The 20,490-nt window shown below is 37.4% G+C and overlaps 1 protein-coding gene and 1 long non-coding RNA gene across 5 annotated transcripts in view; one reads left to right on the forward strand and one right to left on the reverse strand.

The window, feature by feature from the left end:
- The window catches only part of LOC141128102 (uncharacterized), a 38,644-nt gene extending 24,021 nt beyond the window's left edge, over positions 1-14,623 (forward strand). Inside the window, exons 3-4 of the long non-coding RNA XR_012241642.1 lie at positions 13,551-13,703; positions 14,163-14,623. This is a non-coding gene — a long non-coding RNA (uncharacterized lncRNA). The remainder of the gene's footprint in view (positions 1-13,550; positions 13,704-14,162) is intronic.
- The window catches only part of NHS (NHS actin remodeling regulator), a 263,463-nt gene continuing 249,592 nt past the window's right edge, over positions 6,620-20,490 (reverse strand). For all 4 annotated transcript variants that reach the window (XM_073615178.1, XM_073615177.1, XM_073615179.1 and 1 more), the window contains 2 exons: positions 20,208-20,334; positions 6,620-17,667 (listed from right to left, as the gene is read on the reverse strand). In XM_073615178.1, coding sequence (XP_073471279.1) covers positions 17,106-17,667; positions 20,208-20,334 — 689 coding nt within the window. In that variant the 3' untranslated portion in view covers positions 6,620-17,105. The remainder of the gene's footprint in view (positions 17,668-20,207; positions 20,335-20,490) is intronic.

Here is a 20,490-nt window from a genome sequence, read left to right on the forward strand (position 1 = left end):
TTGTAGTAAAATGCCTTCCCAAATATATCAATCACTTAGATACCTGTAGAGAAGGAGCCAAGTTGGTTAGGGTATATATGACATTATCGGCAAATAAGCCAATCTTATGGGAATAATCAGCAGAAATTCCAGAAATACCAGGGTGGAGTCTGATTGCTCTTTATGGGGGTTCCATCATTAAAGAAAATATTAGTTGGGAGAGTGAACCCCCCTAATCAGTGCCATTAGTGATGTTTTTTCCGATAATATATTAGAAGTACAATATTTCACAAAAGTGAGTACTGTACACCCCTCACATTTGTGTAAATATTTTATTATATCTTTTCACGTGACAACACTGAAGAAATTACACTTTGCTACAATGTAAAGTAATGAGTGTACAGCTTGTATAACAATGTAAATTTGCTGTCCCCTCAAAATACTGTGACATTGCGACAGACAGATCGGACACTTTTGACACTTTTTTGGGGCCACTGACATTTATAGAGCTAAAAAAAGCCACTGATTACTGTATAAATGTCACTGGCAGGAAAGGGGTATAAACTAGAGGGCAATCAAGGGGTTAACTGTGTTCCCTCAGCATGTTCTAACTGTAGAGGGATGGGACTGTCTGGGGGAGGAGACCGATCGGTGTTCCTATATACTAGGAACACACGATCTGTCTCCTCTCCCTTGCCAGAACGTGGATTTGTGTGTTTACACACACAGATCCTCGTTCTGGCTCTGTCAGAAGCGATCGCAGGTGCCCGGTGGACATAGCGGCTGCCGGGCACGTGCATCGGCTCCTCAGTACCACGGCAGGTGCACGTGTGCCCCCTTACCCCTTAAAGCGGCCGCCGTACAGCTATGGCAATTTGCGCAGGGGAGCCATTCTGCCGCTGTCAAATGATGGCAGGTGGTCGGCCGGCAAACGGTTACATTTGGTGTTATCGCTCTCACTCTCTCATACTGGTCACTGGAAGTTCAACATGGCACCTAATGGCAAAGAACTCTCTGAGGATATGAAAAAAAGAATTGTTTGCTCTACATAAAGATGGCCTAGGCTATAAGAAGATTGCCAAGACCCTGAAACTGAGCTGCAACACGGTGGACAAGACCATACAGCGGTTTAACAAGACAGGTTCCACTTAGAACAGGCCTCGCCATGGTCGACCAAAGAAGTTGAATGCACGTGCTCAGCGTCATATCCAGAGGTTATCTTTGGGAAATACGCATATGAGTGCTGCCAGCAATGTTGCAGAGGTTGAAGGGGTGGGGGGGTCAGCCTGTCAGTGCTCAGACCATACACCGCACACTGCATCAAATTGATCTGCATGGCTGTCGTCCCAGAAGGAAGCCTCTTCTAAAGATAATGCACAAGAAAGCCCGCAAACAGTTTTCTGAAGACAAGCAGACTAAGGACCTGGATTACTGGAACCATGTCCTGTGGTCTGATGAGAGCAAGATAAACTTATTTGGTTCAGATGGTGTCAAGCGTGTATGTGGGCAACCAGGTAAGAAGTACAAAGACAAGTGTGTCTTGCATACAGTCAAGCATGGTGGTGGGAGTGTCATGGTCTGGGGCTGCATGAGTGCTGCCAGCACTGGGGAGCTACAGATCATTGAGGGAACTATGAATGCCAACATGTACTGTGACATACTGAAGCAGAGCACGATCCCCTCTTTTCAGGGACTGGGCAGTATTCCAACATGATAACGACCCCAAACACACCTCCAAGACAACCGCTGCCTTGCTAAAGAAGCTAAGGGTAAAGGTGATGGACTGGCCAAGTATGTCAACAGACCTAAACCCTATTGAGCATCTGTGGTGCATCCTCAGACGGAAGGTGCGCAAGATCTCTAACATACACCAGGTCCGTGATGTCATCATGGAGGAGTGGAAGAGGACTCCAGTGGCAACCTGTAAAGCTCTGGTGAACCCCATGCCCAAGAGGGTTAAGGCAGTGCTGGAAAATAATGGTGGCCACACAAAATATTGACACTTTGGGCCCAATTTGAACATTTTCACTTAGGGGTGTACTCACTTTTGTTGCCAAAGTTTTTGACGATAATGGCTGTGTGTTCAGTTATTTAGAGGGGACAGCAAATTTACACTGTTATACAAGCTGTACACTCACTACTTTACATTGTAGAAAAGTGTAATTTCTTCAGTGTTGTCACATGAAAAGATATAATAAAATATTTACTAAAATGTGAGGGGTGTACTTACTTTTGTGAGATACTGTATATATCTGGGCTGATGGTGCCATGTATAGTGCAGAAATGGCTGAATACTCAAACCCTTGCACCCCGAATGTGCGCAAATTTGCTCACAGTTATCCCGAGTGAACCCGGTCTGTTTTTTCAGTGTCACGCATAAGGAACATTGTGGCAATCTTTTTTTGAAAATTATTTTTATTAAACATTTTTGGTAAAACAATGCACCAATATACAAAACTAACCCAACAACCCCCCCCCCCCCATAGTGCAATCATCCAAAGGTGCGTATACATAAATAAGGATAGATAGCCCTTGTAGCGTAAAAGCATAATACCAGAGCAGCGTTGCATGGACAGGTAATCAGTATAATAATCCCTTGGTGAAACATTGTGGGAATCTTATGAGACTTAACATGGGTTAACAGATTAAGCATACACTTGGTGCCATGTGGAGCCTGCCAGCCCTTAACAAACCCCACCTGTTTGAATTTCATAACCGCGGGATTAACCTCAGCCAACCTATTATCCAGGATTTTGGCGTATACTGTATCTTCAAATCTGTATTGAGCAGAGATATTAGTTTAACATTTTGAGGGCAATTTGGCTCCTTCCTTGGCTTAGGTAATGTTATAGTCCGTAGCATTTCTTTTAGTAAAGAACTAGAGGATGCAGCCTAATTGAACAGAATCTGCAAATGAGGAACCAGCACATCTTGAAGCCCTACAGGTATGTAATATTCTGCAGAAAAAACATCTACCCCATGAGGACTTATTGTTCAGGAGAGAAGCTATTACTTTCTTTATTTCTGCTAAGAAAATTGAGCATTTAGAGAATTCAATGTTTGAGCGTCGATAGATGGGAGGTTCAGAGAGCTCAAGAATTCAGAGATCATGTCAGTAGGTAGCGGAGTGCTCTGATCTGCTCCAAAATTAAATAGAGTCTCATAGTGTTTCATAAAAGAATTTACTGTATCTATATGATGGTAAATTTTAGAAGAATTATGTTGGTTTAACAGATTTTGGTCTTCACCTACCATTTTTACAGCTGATTGGCTAAAAGTTTACCTCCCTTATTACCACAAGAGTAATAAATAGCTTTTAATTGCTTCAGATAATTTTTTTTAAGAGATAGTAATATCAGCCTGAACTAATTCCTGCATTTTTGAAGTTCTCAACCTTATGGCCTGCTTAGCTGTTCTTCTATGTTGTGCCTCTAAGGTTTTATTTTAGAAAGTATGTTATTGAGAGACCGTTTTCTTTCCCTGGCTGCTAGTTATATCAGTAGTCCTCTGCTAAAAGCTTTATGTGAACACCCCACTGTAAACACCTTAGTGTTTCACTGAAAAAAATCCTTAAGTTGGATAGTCAGTCCTTACATATGTGATCAATTAGTGAGAAGGAATGTATTGTTACACACCATAGGTAGGATTGTTGTACGCTGTGTCTCCTGCACCGATGCAGGAGGCATGATCTGATTACTATATATTTTAAATATCAGTATGAACCACGTTATAAAGAAGATGCAGGTCCATGAGCTTTAAGTCAATCCTCAAATAGAATTTATGAGATGCCTAGAAAAATGTGTAGTCCCTTTCAGAAGGGTGCAAACTGCGCCATGGATCGTACAAATTGGCAGTGTGCATAAGAGGTTTGAGAGGATGCATTGAAAATGGGTTAGTGGTTGAAGTATCAAAGGATTAATCCACTATGGAGTTGAAATCTCCAAGTAGGACAAGATAACCTTCTTGTATTTTGTTAACTAGCTTCAACAATTTATGGAGAAAGGATAGTTGCTCCTTATTGGGTGTGTATAAATTGACGATGGTATAGATAATATTGATCAAACCACAAGCAGCAAACTTTAGCAATCCGCTAAAGTGGGCCAAAATCTCAGAAAGTCCTCAAGTCGCACTAAGTAGCTCACAACTAAGTTAGTGATCGCATGATGGGGTGACCCTACTAGGGGAGAATTTGGTGCATTGCATATTTTCTGAAGATGGTAGAAGTCCCCACTGTTTAGCCAAACACATGCCTTCATCAACTGAAGTAAATACATGGGAAGTACACTCCTTAGTTATGAGTAATTTTGTGGGGGTAGCCCTTTTTTATGGCACTTTGTTAGTTCTCAAGATTTGAGTAATAGACAACAATTGTTTGCGAGCAAGGATGGTATCTTTCGAAAGATGTGCGCAGAGGGTAATGTCAGAACACAGGTTAGGCAGAGAAAAGACCTGGTGTGAGTTGCATTATTTGTTCCTTGACATGGAAGAAGTGGATTTTTGCAAATACATCCCACGGTAGGCGCTTTGAGACATCAGATGGTTTCGGCAGTCTATGCATTCTATCAACCACCACTTCACGTACTGGGACATCAGGTAGCAGGGAGGAGATCAGTTGTTGCACACAATGATGCAGATCAGCAGAGGGCTGTTTCTAAAATACACCTGAATTTGACATTGCTTCAACAGGATTGATCCTCCAGATCATCTTCTTTTTTAAGCTTCAGCTTTTAGATCTCTTTCTCTGTATCATTATGGGCATCTACTAATTCATTTTGGGCTGTTACGAATTCCCTCATTTTGGTTTCCACATGGTTAATCCCATCCCCAAATTCAGAAACTTCATATTTGACCTGAGTTATAAAGGACATCAAATCTCTGTGCACTAACATACACACTAACATGTCCTTAAGGGTAGTATCCAGCATTTGCTGACTAGATGTAGGGTAGTTCTCTATGGTTCTATGTATTCCCTGGTATCCTCGAGGGAGTTATGATCAGCGCTGGGCTCACCTGAGAGAGGCTATAAGTTGTTCTGCTTCAGTCTGGAGTTCCCTTGTTTGTTCTTCCCTCTAGCCCTCTGACTGGAGATATGCTGGCTGAGGAGGCTGGAGAGCAGCCTGCTACAGTGGCATCTTGGATAGAGGAGGTGCCAGCAGGGCTAAAAAAGTCCATCCCACACTTTCCATTTCCCCATCTTAGCTGGGTATGTGCACCTCTCCCTCCTTCACCCGGCTGTGGTGTTCTCTAGTGCCCCTCTTCCCTGAAAATGCCTCGGCTTATGCTGATGCTCTGAGAGCTACATTAAGTCATGAACATCTTCTCGGCTGTCTGCCATGCCCAGCACCCTCATATTTTATATTTTATTTAACAAAAATTAGTACTATATTGTGTTTATGTAAATTCTGTGTATTTTTTACTGAAAATTTGCTCATATGCTAATATCATGGGACATAAAAAATGTAAACTACCACCATTGTATTTTCCAGGGTCTCTGCTTTCAGATAATATGTAATTGTTGGGGGATTAAACTAATATTCAAGCCTATAATGATTATTTAACATGTGTGCAAAAAATGCAAAAACTGCCCTGGCAGCAAAAGGCCTGCATTATATCTACTGTGAGCTGCAATATGTCTACTGAGGGCTGCATATCCAGAAAAAGATAATTTACCATTATAGTAAAGCTTCCTAAAGGACTTTGCCACTGCAGGCACTGGTATGTGCAGCCTATAGCATTAGGTTGTGCACCCCAAAGCTCAAACACACATGCATGCATGTGTGTGTGTATATATATATATATATATATATATATATATATATATATATATATATATATATATATATATATATACACACACTCTTATAAATAAATGTAAACAAATATTATGTCAGTAAACTTTGTCAGTAAAGCAGTGGGTGGTGTTAGTAGGGCAGTGGACGGTGTTATTCAGTAGAGCAGTGGACAGGGTCAGTAGGGCAGTGGACGGGGTCAGTAGGGCAGTGGATGGTGTTATTCAGGAGAGAGGTAGACAGGGTCAGTAGAGCAGTGGACGGTGTTAGTCAGTAGAGCTATGGACAGGGTCAAGTAGAGCAGAGGTTGGTGTCAGTAGGGCAGAGGTTGGTGTCAGACGAGCAGTGGACAATGTTAGTCAGTAAAGCAGTGGATGGTGTTAGTCAGTAGAGCAATGGACGGGGTCAGTAGGGCAGTGGACAGGGTCAGTAGGGCAGTGGACAGTATCAGTAGAGCAGTGGGTGTCAGTAGGGCAGAGGTTGGTATCAGTACGGCAGTGGATGGTGATAGTCGGTAGGGCATTGGATGGTGTTGGTAGGGTTTTTTTTTAAATTGCTGCAGAGTGGGGGGTGCCCAAAATGTGCCAGTTGGACTCCCCTTTCTTCTGTCGGCCCCTCCTGCTGAATTAGCAGGGCCAGATATAATGCACACCCCGTGTGCACACCTATGGCTGCAGGGAACATACTTCTGAGCCAAATTCAAGTTTTCAAGTTTTCATCCAAATATTAACCCACTGTGACATCATTAAATATAATCTGCAGCAATGCATCTTGAACCTAAGACACAGTATTTGCATCATCCAATGTGTATTATGTGGTTTGGGGAAAACCCAAATAAACACTCTGCTACATTGTATTTTAATTGCAGTAACGTTTATTTGCAGCTTCTATACACACTTTCTATGTAGTCAAACTTTTTTTCTGACACATTTTATTTGGGTTCACAAAATGAAATTGTCACCATTTTTACTAAAAAATAAATACAAGACTTAAAGTGTTGCACGGCTCTAAAATATACAAAGGCTTAGATTTAATGTAAACTCTGAAAACATTTTACAAAAGAAAAAAACATTTTGCAACAATTTAAAAAGTTCGTATTTACAGATATTACAAAAAAATACAAAATGGATGCAAGTCCATTAACCATTGTCTTTTCCGCCAGCAAGTACTGGTATTAGTACCAAAATAGTAACACTGTAACCTCACTTGATATTCCTTATTTTGTATAGCTTCCTACATCTAGTTGTTGATTGAGCTAGATATTGTTTACCTGGCTTAAGGCTCAGGAACAGATTGTAGTACACAGCATTGCTTATTATTTTGGCAATGGAGTAAATCAAAGGAAAAATAAACCTTCATCCAACACCAATAGCCAGAGATCCAATGTCTATTGTAGCAATGCAATCTTTTAACATGATTTGGCAAGTAATGTTACTACTTTCTTTTCCACTTCAACTCCTTACTTCAATCAATGTTACGGTAATTATTAGAAACAAAAAATTGCATAATAAAACAAAACTTGGTTATGTCAGTGCAAACAGAACATAGATTCGGAAGGATGCTAAACTGAAAACCGGCTTCTAAACCATTCAGTGTTGAATATTTGGACATTGATAACTATGGGTAAAGAATCATTCTAGAGTTTTGAATAATTTCCATTTGAATAATCATTCTAGTATCTGTGTGATCTGTTGGCACATTTGTAAAACAAACACAACCAGAGCCCCCTTTCATCAGTGATGTGCTAGAAATTAATTAATAAAACTGTTCATCCTAAATAATTCAATAAAGCTTGGCACAACTCTACAAATATTCCATAGCTCTTTTGGTTGAATAGGTAATAATCATCAACAGTACATGCAGTGAATACATGAAGTTAGTATTTTTCCTGGCTTATATAAATATGGCAAACTCCAAACACTAATTTCACCCATTCCAAACACATCTTTTATCACTCATTATAGCTGTTTGTATATTATCAACTATGACTATACATGCTTGCTTTTTCTGTGCCTCCAATGCCAAACTCATTCAAAAACCACTATGAAGAAGAACCATTTCTGACACCCACAGCATTCCTAATGATAAGTAGTATTCCTTGAGTTGCTAGGTCATCACCTTCATTTTATTTCTTCTAGTTTTTATACAGCTTTCTAACCTTCTACGTTTGGTTATCACAAAAAATAATTTTCCAGCTGCTATTTTGCTGTGGAAGTTTTTAATCAGATTATTTGAAAATTTTCATCTCTTTTTACACTTTGCTGAATAACATCTGGAGTTGCCTCTTCAAATTCAGCCTGAAACATGGCAATATTAACAATTATTGCCTTAAAATCTAGTTCTAAAATGTGGATACTTTAACATATTAAAATAGCTGTTCTTTACATGGAATTTTGGCATTCTATCAGCAATAAACTGTTAACAGTCATTTTGCATGATGATAACAGCTGTCAAGCCATGAGCTTTACATACTACTGTAAGCAACTTGGATATGTATATCAAAAAATAAATGTAAAGTGCTATAGATGCTACAGTAATGCCACTGACATAGTCCTTGGTATAGGCAGCAAAACATGCAAGGACAGTACTGTTGACTGACAAAAGAAAAATCATGATAAAATCCTATATACAATACGCAGTGACCTCTAGCAATGAATGAGCTTTCAAACTGCTGCAGTGAAACCAGTTAAAAGATGATTTCTGATAGGCTGTTTTGAGTTACTACAATTTGCACATTATCAATGTAATATGAAATAATACAGATATTACATAATTTACTTTCATAGTTTACATTGATACAGTACTTGTTTTGAAAAGTTTACTTTGGCTTGTCAGTGTGCATTACGGTTGTCAAGTTAAAAAAATAATAACCACGCACTAATCAGTGCCTATAGAACATGTGGCCACAAGTAAAAATATATTGTGAGATAAATGTAAAAAGCTGGTAGGGTTGCCTTTAGATGTAACAGTTCTGTGAGTGTATAGGTAAAGTTGACTGTTTTAACTGTGACGGGATTTTGTTATATTAGATAGCTTAAATGGTTATTTTTCAAACACAACTTCACATTATTTTTCATCACATATACAGTAAATGTTTTTTGAACTATATTGAAATAATCTGGGACAATGCTCTAGAACGTTGAGAGGAAACCAACCCTAAAATGGGCTTCCTGGCTTTTATTAGAGGACAAGATAATCTAATTTCACTTGTCATTTCTGGAAATAGTTTTGGTCTGGTTTTATTTATAATTAACTAGTAGTTGATTGGCAGTCATATTTGATGGGCAATGAGACGTGCTCATAATAATTCAAACTACTAGCCCTAGGTCTTCAATGGCACAAGTTTTGAGTCAACCTCTTGGTAGCACCTCTCTACCAATTATGCTAGACAGTAATACTTAATACTATGTAATGCACCGCAGCTACACCCCCACTGACATCTGAGAATGATGGAGGGGCCACTACTGGAAGGCTGGTAGTTGATCAGTGCTGGTATAGTAATGACCTTTCTAATAACTTGGCTTAAATACATGTTAATTTAAAAAAATATTGTAGATATTCTGATATTAAATTTCTGCATGGTGCATTAATGGTATATTTTTATTTTTTTCGCTTCCTTCAAACTAGATTACAAACTAATATAGATCTTTAACATTGACTTAATCTCAAATGAAGAGTTTAATTCTAAATTAGCTGACTGTTCAAGTTCAAAGTATTATCCAATTATATTTTGATATTATATGCAGAATAAATAATTATATTTCTTTGATAAAACTATGTTTTAATTAATATCTTCCTTTGTTATAATGCCCTTACTAATAATTACATGTTAATATAGCAATTGTGCTAGTCAGGTCTTTTGTAAACATTCAGTGTGGTAATAAAGAAGGTTTTAACTCCATTAAATATTTAATTTAGGCATTATGTGAAGGACCTACAAATAATATGAAATTCTATTTTCTGAAATGTTGGTTTAGGTTTTATTTTAGTATAAAGACATTGTAGAGCAGCCAAAACGTAAACATTTTACATTTAAGGAGAAAGTAAAAAGGTGCCCTTCAGTTTGGCATAGTTCAGGGACAGTATACAGAATTTGGTTGTAGGGGAGACTGAGTACCACTAGAACAGAACAGATTGATTGATTGTTTACGTGATGTTCAATTTAATCTTCAATTAAGTGCAAAGTACAGCTTCAAGTGATTGTGGCGGTTCTCTATGCCATCTTATAGGAGATAAAAAATATTAGATTGCAACACAGCACAGTGCATGTATAAAGGCAGTTGTACAAGTAGTTTAAAAAGTTTTCTAAAAAAGCTATAGCACCCCAAAAATTTGCTAAGTAGTGCTTAGAGCTAAGTAAACAGGGAAAATTATTAGTGGTATTTTATTTAAAACGTATTTTTAAATATGTGTCTGCCAACTGTGGGTCTCGATTCTAAATCAGAATAACATTTTAATTTTCTAGCAACCAGACTATTTTCTAATGACATCTTGACATTTCTAATTTGAAATAATGGTACTGCTAACACTATGGATGAATGTGCCATCCATTGCATTCTGTGGAGAAATATAAGATTTTTTTCTGTTCCGAGTAGTATATCCTGTGTAAGTCCATAGGGTTGATTTACTAAAGACAAATAGGCTGTTTAAGTTGAAAGGGAAATTTCCCTTAGCTAAGTAAATGCCATCTGCAGGCGTCTTTCAGATAGAATCTGAAGCAGCTGTGCATTACACCTATTTAGCCTCTAACTTTTTTTTTTCAAAGATTAACTGAACAAGCTGGAGTTAGACGCTGATTGGATACTGTGCACAGCTGCTCCAGATTTTGTCTACTCCAGTTTAAGACCCCTTTCACACCGAGCCGCCTAGGGCATCAGCGGTAAAGCGGCGCTATTTTTAGCACCGCTTTACCATCGTTTTAGCGGCGCTATTCGGCCGCTAGCGGGGCTGTTTTAACCCCCCGCTAGCGGGCAAAAAGTGGTTGAATCCGCCCGCAAAACAGCACCGGAGCAGCGTTTTGCCGGCAGTATCGCAGCGATGCCCTATTGATTTCAATGGGGAGCCGCGGTGGAGGAGCGGTAAGTCCACCACTCCATCACCGCTCCAAAGAAGCTGCTGGCAGGACTTTTTGTGACGCCCTGCCACCGCACCGCTCCAGTGTGAAAGCCCACTGGCTTTCACATTGGAGTGGATGGAGTAGTTTTTTCAGGCGCTATGCAGGCGCTATTTTTAGAGCTGTAGCGCCTGAAAAATGCCCGCAGTGTGAAAGGGGTCTTAGTAAATTCCCTCCGCTGTTTTTTTTTTATACCATGATTGGGTGTTCTTTGCAAAGTAAAATTTTACTACATTCAAGCTAAGAGAAAAGTACCTTGCAATAGGAGCATCCTATTTGAATTCAGTAAATCAACCCCCCCCATATGTGTTTCACTTAAATGACAAGCTATTTCATTTTATGGGACTGAAGCAATTTTTGTTGAGTGTGATTGGTCTCCTGTGAATTAAAAAATAGTTGCTATTTATAAAATGTAACTTACAGGCCATATTTTACAGAATTTAACATTCTTTTGTAGAAAGAAAGAGTTTTGTAGAAAGATAAGTGTTTAATAACTGTTTTGAGTCATAATTAAATTAGGAACTGAGTGAAAATGAAAATAATCATATGCATAGTAATGAACACACCAACATTGAAATAAGGCAATAATATCTTTTTGTAGTGTTGATGCTAAATGACTGTGTTTACATATTAATGATTTCAGTGCAGGCCAATAGGAATTAAAAAAACTCTGAGCATCTACCATACTGTGCACAAGAATTTTCATAACACTTAATTCACAAACATATTCACACATAATTATAGTTTATTGGCTAGATATTTTATGGTCTGTATCTTCAATTAGAAATGCACACGAATAACCAAACCATATGCATCTAATCACTTTTATTCATATAAATTCTTTCTGTTTTAATATATGATATAATTATATTATATAATTAATGAAAACCCTTTGAAGTCTGAGTGACAAAATGGGCCAATGCACCTTACAGTTTGAGCTAAGTTTATGAACCAAGCGTTTTATTAAGACACATTTTCTTCATGAAAAACTATACTAACACAGTTGAAATTATTATGGATATAAACCTTTTTTTTAGTTATGTGAAGAAATAAAATATACTAAGCAATTACACTTAATATCTCTTATAACTCTAGGATACAGATAAAAATTAAGGGTTTAAAATGTTTTTTCTTCCCTAAACATGGACTGAAGCCATATATATTGTTTGTGGTGATGTATAAAGTGTGTTATTTAAATAAAAAAAGCTTTCATCTTATTTGTTAAAATATTGGTCTTATTGGATTCCTTTGTTAAAAGGTGATTTACTTAAGCAGTATATAAATACTTTCCACACTTTGCCATCATTGATAATTTAGTCTACTGTAATTCACTTTCTTTTCAGTAGAGCCATTTTTGTTACCCTCTTTGATTTCACATTTTTTTCTCTTCACTTTGATATCGCCTATTGCCATTTAGAGCTTTATAAATCAGAGGCCAGTTCAGAAACAAAGGAGCAGCAGTTATTTGCTGTTCTATAATTCCTTTCTCTATCTCTTGCCATATACAAGCTTTTATTTCACACACTTATATTCTCATAAACTCATTCCCATGCTGGTCTTGGGTCATCTTTATACCTGATAAGGCTACTTTTTGGATCAGACAACATTTAAATATGGGGTTAGGAAAATGTTAAAGAGCTTTTAAACATGTAAAATGGCTAGATTTGTCATTACAAATCTAGTTTGCGAATATATTTTTGTTCAAGCTTACGTTTAGCTGGTTCAAATGGTAGTGTTTTTAAAGTCTATTTATTCTTACAGGCTGTTTTTCTACAAGTTATTTATGAAGACAGCATTACCAAGTACAGACTCATATAAGAATTCCCTCTAACGAAAAAGAGCACCAATGCAACTTACTGATGTTTCATCTGTTAAAAGTGACCTTTCCAGAGTGACTTTTCCAGGCTGCCATTTGCTGAAGGACATTAGTCCTGGCAGTCTTTATGTTTCCCTCTGGAAAGGGTTACTTAAAGTGGAACTAAACCCTCCTATCATTTTGACGCTAAAGACGGCACCATCTTAGCCTCTATTTAGATCTACATTTGCCATGGCACTGCATATGACCAGCTATGACACCAACTATTTGACAACAGTCCAACTGAGAGCTGACAACAGCACACTGGCTACAGTGACCTTTATCGTCAGAGGCTAGTCTTAAATGTAGCACACACTGCACATACGCTAGTAGGCAGTATTTGAAAACACTGCAGAAAAACAATATTGGTGTGTCTGAATAAGGATTTAATTACATTTATTGTACATTTATAACTTCAGCTTTCTTTTGGGAAACAGGTAAATCAGTGGGTTTAGTTCCACTTTGCAGCATTTCTTGTACAACAATTCCAGATCAGCCACATCTAACCCTGCTAAATGCCATCTTCTCAACTTACTTGGTGTCCTTCTTTGTTCTTCAGTACACAACTGTATTGTTGACTCTAATCTGTTTGAACTGTAAGACCTAAAAAACTTGCTGACAACTGTGACTTAACTTATAATCAAAAGTGCAAATCACTTTCTTAAAAATCCACTTTCTTCCAATAACTTAAGAATATTTAACAGCTTTATCTTTAAAGTCCAACTTTGGGAACAGTAAAAGCTTGTGAAATGCTTCTTTAGGTCTAGGGGATGGGAAAAGCACTAACTTATCTAATCCTCTGCTTCCCCGGCAGGCGACTCTCCTCTATGATGCGGCAGTGGACTGTTCCTCAGTGTCCTCACATCCAATACAGGGTTATGGGCTCTGTTTTGGAGACATCATATGGACCATAGACCACCAGGGTACATGTAACAACACATAAGGGCCTGCTGGAGCAGAGAATCAGGTAGGTAAAATTGCTTTTCCAAGTCCACTAAATATAAATGATCATTTATACTTTTTTTGTAGTTCATCTTTAATCTCCCCAGATCCTTTTGTTAATGACTCTATTTGCTGTCCATGAATTTTCTCTGTTCATTCATCATCAAGATCATTTCAACTTTTCATGGTAATTGGGTAAACCTTTTAAGAAAGTTTATGTATGATTTGGATAATACAAAGGTACTGAATAACATATTTAGACATCCTCTTCTACTAACTATGCAGTGAACACCTCCCTAACCTCCTTACATTTTCATCGTTAACACAGCAAATGTGACTAGCATGAGAATTTTTCAAGCTTTGTCAAGTTATAGAAACATGCATGCAGACACATAAACACATGAAATGTGAGGCTGGTGAAATTCTGTAAAGGTTTTGTTAAGGTATTTAAAGCTAGAAACTTTTTTGTCCTTTCACCTTACAGAAAACACCAACGAAAATGTTTTCCCTCTCCTGTACTATTCACTTCTTCAGTGCATCAAAGATATCCCTAACAAGGACTACAAGAATACAATAGTGAATGTAATAACCGATGTGAAAATCCAATACTTTCATCTGGATTTGAAGAAAGGCAGAATTGGTCCAGGCCTGGGTCACCGGGACAGCTATATGACTGGTTTTGGAGCATATCATTTAAGCATAGCTTAACAATGGTTTTAGGTGTGAAAGGGGAAATTGAAAATATTAAATTAAAGCTGTTTTTACCTACTGTAAGTATTCTCGTTCATGTATTTTAATTGCTTTAATTTGATGCCAGGGATAGTAAAACTATGACAGCACTTAAAATAGATTAGGTGGTTATTTCATTTTCCATCATCTTGATTTAACTGTACAACACTGACAACACAATAATTGTGCTGTAACAATTGCAAAAATGCATGGGCATTGCAAGATAATAAAGCGATTTCCCAGATCACAGTTTCACATTTTCCAATTGTTAAACATACATAGCTAGCTTGGAGCTATTGTTTCTCTGAATCTTGTGACATATCCCTTTGGGGTTATTAAAGTATTCTGAATTTACATATAATTTCATATCAAACTTTGTTTTGGTAGGGAGTTATGACAAGGATTGCCGCTGCGATCCCTGAACCATTCTTTGTCCATTTTCCATTTGTGGGAAATACCCATGCCTGCAATAGAAAGAATAAACTGACTAATGCAGAATACGATAGTTGTGATATATTAACTTGGCTAACCATTTCCTTGTAGGCTTCAGTGAATCAGACAGCCGTCATGCATATACTGTTGGCCCATACAGCAAAATCATACAACAAAATAAACAGTATTTATCAATGCCATCAGTAAAAGCTAAAAAAGGAAAAAAAATGTCATCATTTACAGTTAACTGAAATGCCTGACAAGTAGTCATTTTCATATACATGGTAGCTTTAAATGGTGAAATCATGTAATTTTCATGTTTTTCATTTAGTCCATGCATATTAAGAATGTGTTTGTTTAATTAGTATTTTTTTTTTTTACATGTGCGCTTCTTTTTTTTTTTTTTTTTTTGTTTGTTGTGCTCTTTTGCAGTTTGTCACAGTTATTTTACCTTTTAATGGCACTTCCACTAAGTGTACTGGAGCATATGCAACCAGGTTTTCATTCAGCCATACAGAAAAGCACCTTTTATTCACTAGTAGGGATAATTGGGTACACATATACAAGAAAAAAAAGACATGCTACAACTTTATGATGTTTGCTATTTTTAAAATAAACATCTCCCTTCAGTATTCCTAGGAAATATTCACTGCAGACAATCTCAATCCTATAACAAATTTTATTTTTCAGAATAGAGGACTGGAAGCTTCAAGTGCTTTCAATCCTATCAGCTGCCTAAATTACGTAACTGGCAAGCTCGCTACACTCTTGATTAAGTTAAATAGTAAGGAGCTTTTGTAAATATATATTCCCTTCAAATTATTAACACAGTTCAGAACTTGAAAAAAAACAGTGGCAACTGTTGCAGGCTTTTTCTGTAAAGCAGTACCAACAGCAAATATTATACCAACCAATGAGTTGGTTGGTTATTTACTGTAGTCATAGCAATTAGGGGATCATTTTTAACTTTTTGCTACATTTCAATGTTGCTATTTGTGCTGCTTTAATAAATTTGTCTACTTACATAGGCAAAAGGCTTCGGGCCATATTCAGGAGACCCTGCATCAAGGTTATTCCCTAAAATATTGTGCATTTTTTTCCTCAATAATATAGCTTGATGCCATCTTAACACTTGGGATGACCTCTAGGTTCCTTTTGTGTCATTGCACCTATCATTTGGTACCCATTATAAAACTGATAAAATTGATTGAGATTAACTCATTTTAGATCAGATTCTTAAGAAGAAAGCACCCTTCCAGATTTCATTGGATTTGCTGTTTAAAATGATGGTAAACTTGAAAGGTTGAATAAATGCTACAGTACTTCGAAATTAAGTTCTACATAAAAACACCTTTAAAAATGATTATTTAAAAATGTAAAAAAATGTTTGAGGCTGTTAATTATTATCTTTGCTAATAACGGTCATGTCCAGTATTACCGTGATGCAGAACAGGGCAGATGGTATTCACAGAATACAACTAGAATTTAACTTTCATGACTTCATCTTGGATTCCTTTTGTGTTGCAACATGTTAATCATGAGCATTACACATAGTTTTCAGGATTTCTAATGCCTTTTATTTGATTGGCTGCATATCCACTTTTAGTTAATAATCCTATTTACAAATATATCAAAAATAAGTTATTTACAATCTATTTTCATTATTTCGAAAGCTTACTTATTTTTATTCCCTAATGTATAAAAATACCTATTTCAAGACATATTTCCTTTTTTTCTCATCTGCTTAGTTCCCAGGGAAGCACTTCAGCAAAGAAATATGTCAGCATTTTTTGTTTTTTACAATATGAGTAGTTATTCCATAGCAATATAATTTTCCTATTACTTCCCCATCAATGTGGATTTATTAGATTAACAGTTACTATTTTTAAACAAAAGCTTAGCTTAGGTAATCACAATAAAATGCCATTTTTAATAGAATAGTAAATGGTGAATAATTGCACTAATAATTTCTTTAGTCTGTTCTGTTTGTTTTTCATCAGTGCTGTTCTATGCCCTTAATGTTTAGAGCACCCTGCAATTGTTTCCTATAAATTAAAAGTGTTTTCCAAGGCAGGATATTTTTTCCAGGAAATGTTAATTGGAACCAATGCAAACTAATTCTCTTCTCCGTCCAACTTTACAGCAAATTTGTGAATTTGCAGGGATTTTTTCCTCTTGTTGGCTTTTATATAAATTATTTTAAATAATGACCAGCAATATGTCTATAATATTTTGTGGCAATCCAGAAGTTGCACAATTTATAGTCCTACGTAGAATTTTGTGATGATCTGTCATCGTGAGGACTGCCATCTGAATTTTCTGTTTCACCTTCAGAGATGGCCTGCATTGGGGCATTGTATAGCCGACACCTGACACTATAACGACTGCTGCTTGCAGCAGGAGGCACGCGGGACCTTCCTACTCTTGAAGCAGCAGTTTTTAAAGTAAATCCTTCTGACATGGCTCGAGGAGTGGAAGGTGATACTGGGGAAAATGTATCACTGCCAGGTGATGATTGTAAAGGTTCTTCAAAACTAGAAGTAGACTCTAGGGGAAAATCACCAATTGACTTTGGAGTTACTGGGCTCTTCAGTATTTCAGTAGCTGACATACGGTAACTGGTTTCTGATCTGCTGCCCTTTTTAAGGAGCAGTAACTTAAACTCTTCATTTGATGTGTTTGACTTTTTGGCATTTCTGTAGATGAGACCAGCGCATCTTTGAGAACTTGCTGGCGTTGCTTGCTGGGGCGATCCAGGTAAAACTCTTGTTTTGTTTTTTGCAGCACCCTCTCCAGAATCTTTTCTTCCCAGAACTTTTCGTTTAGATCTGAGGTAAAAAATATTGTAAAATAATTGTTAACATTGTAAGTATATACACTGCCTTGAAAAAGTATTCACACCCCTTGAAATTTTCCACATTTTGTCATGTTACAACCAAAAAAGTAAATGTATTTTATTGGGGTTTTATGTGAGAGACCAACACAAAGTGGTACATAATTGTGAAGTGGAAGGAAAATTATACATGAAAAACAAATATCTAAAAAGTTTGACATGCATTTGTATTCAGCCCCCTTTACTCTGATAACTAACTAAATTCTAGTGGAACCAATTGCCTTCAGAAGTCACCTAACTAGTAAATAGAGTCTACCTGTGTGTAATTTAATCTCAGTATAAATACAGCTGTTCTGTGAAGCATTCAGAGGTTTGTTAGAGAACCTTAGTGAGAAAACAGCATCATGAAGGCCAAGGAACACACCAGACAGGTCAGGGATAAAGTTGTGAAGAAGTTTAAAGCAGGGTCAGATTATAAAACAAATATCCCAAGCTTAGAACATCTCACGGAGGACTGTTCAATCCATTATCCAAAAATATAAAAAGTATGGCACAACTGCAAACCTACCAAGACATGGCCATCCACCTAAACTGACAGGCCGGGCAAGGAGAGCATTAATCAGAGAAGCAGCCAAGTGGCCCATGGTTACTGTGGAGGAGCTGCAGAGATCCACAGCTCAGATGGGAGAATCTGTTTACAGGACAGCTATTAGTCATGCACTCCACAAATCTGGCCTTTATGGAAGAGTAGCAAGAAGAAAGCCAATGTTGAAAGAAACCATAAGAAGTCCATTTGCAGTTTGCAAGAAGCCACATGGGGGACACAGCAAACATGTGGAAGAAGGTGCTCTGGTCAGATGAGACCAAAATGGAACTTTTTGGCCTAAAAGCAAAACACTATGTGTGGAGGAAAACTAACACTGCACATCACCCTGAACACACCATACCCACCATGAAACATCATGGTGGCAGGATCATCTTGTGGGGATGCTTTTCTTCAGCAGGGACAGGGAAGCTGGTCAGAGTTGATGGGAAGATGAATGGAGCCAAATACAAGGCAATCTTAGAAGAAAACCTGTTAGAGTCTGCAAAAGACTTGAGACAGGGGAAGAGTTTCACCTTCCAGCAGGACAACGACCCTAAACATACAGATAGAGCTACAATGGAATGGTTTAGATCAAAGCATATTCATGTGTTAGAATGGCACATTCAAAGTCCAGACCTAAATCCAACTGAGAATCTATGGCAAGACTTGAAAATTGCTGTTCACAGATGCTCTCCATCCAATATGACAGAGCTATTTTGCAAAGAAGAATGGGAAAAAATGTCACTCTCTAGATATGCAAAGCTGGAAGAGACATCCCAAAAAAGACTTGCACCTGTAATTACAGCGAAAGGTGATTCTACAAAGTATTGACTCAGGGGGGCTGAATACAAATGCACCCCACACTTTTCACATATTTATTTGTAAAAAAAAAATAAAAAAACATTTATAATATACCTTCCGCTTTACATGTGCCACTTTGTGTTGGTTTATCACATAAAATTCCAATAAAATACATTTACGTTTTGGTTGTAACATGGCAAAATGTGGAAAATGTCAAAGGGTGTGAATACTTTTTCAAGGCACTATACTACATATATACTAAATCAGAAGTACTGGCAAGGCCTCAAAAATCATTGGAAGCACTGTGCTGGGCAAGGGGCAACTAACATTAAAGACAAAGAGCCCAAACCACTGCACTAATAAGAAAATACTGCCAAGCTGGGAAATATGAATATGTATAACATATATGATAAAATAGAAGTAACCCTCCCTACAACATTAAAACATCCTAAAACATGCAACAACACCAAACAACTCCCCCTTAGCCTTAAGTTAGCCATAGACAGGTAGTTTTTTTTTTTTCAGCTTGTGAGCTGAACAAAAAAGAAAACAAAAAAACACCATATCTCTCCATCCACACAAATGAGGTGGATGGAGAAATCCCACATGCCCCCCCGCCCCCCCCCCCCCCCCCCACACACACACACACTGAGACGTTGCATTCTAACAGTGGGTCCCTGCCAATTGGCTGCTGTTACTGACTGAGAAAAGTTTTCACTGACATTTGAGGGGGACTACCTCTATTTAAAAAGCCAAAGAGAGGTGAAATATTCATAGATAATTAAGAGTAGAGTTCAGTATTCCAAGCATAGTATTTTTAGGCAGTTGTGAAAGCAGCTTCTTTGTCTTTAAGGGTTTATTGTTTCAAGGTGTCAGCACTGAAAACAGGCAAACTTAAAAGCATTCTGCCACATGATTGATCAGCATGTAATTGATAATTAATTACAATCTCCATCTTATTCATTCATTATATTTTTTATTTCATTCATCTATACATGTATGTGGTTTTGCTCTGAAATTTTCCCTCATTAATTTTTAATTTAGGGGTCACGCTAACTAATTAACACTTTTAAAAATACATTGCAAATTTACTGAATCATGCATAGTAAATTAAAGATCAGTGGCAATTTACTAATGAACTAATTCACCTGTGAATAGCTGCAAAAAGATCTTCAGTAGTACGGGGCCTGTTAGGTGACACAAAGACATCATCGTTGTCTGCCTGGGAATCCTCACTCATTGGTGATATCAGAGAATCCTCGCTTACTGAGGAATCTACAGAAAATGAGAAAAGATTGCATACATCAGTTATACTTTAAGGATTTGAATGTATTAAGGAAAGCAACATTGTCTTCGACTCTTAAATACATGATCTTAGAATCTAGAAATAGTATACTATTTGCTGTAGAATACTGTTTACAGTGATGACTG

Source organism: Aquarana catesbeiana, linkage group LG02, assembly GCF_042186555.1.
Source record: "Aquarana catesbeiana isolate 2022-GZ linkage group LG02, ASM4218655v1, whole genome shotgun sequence".
In the NCBI taxonomy this organism is placed as follows: domain Eukaryota; kingdom Metazoa; phylum Chordata; class Amphibia; order Anura; family Ranidae; genus Aquarana; species Aquarana catesbeiana.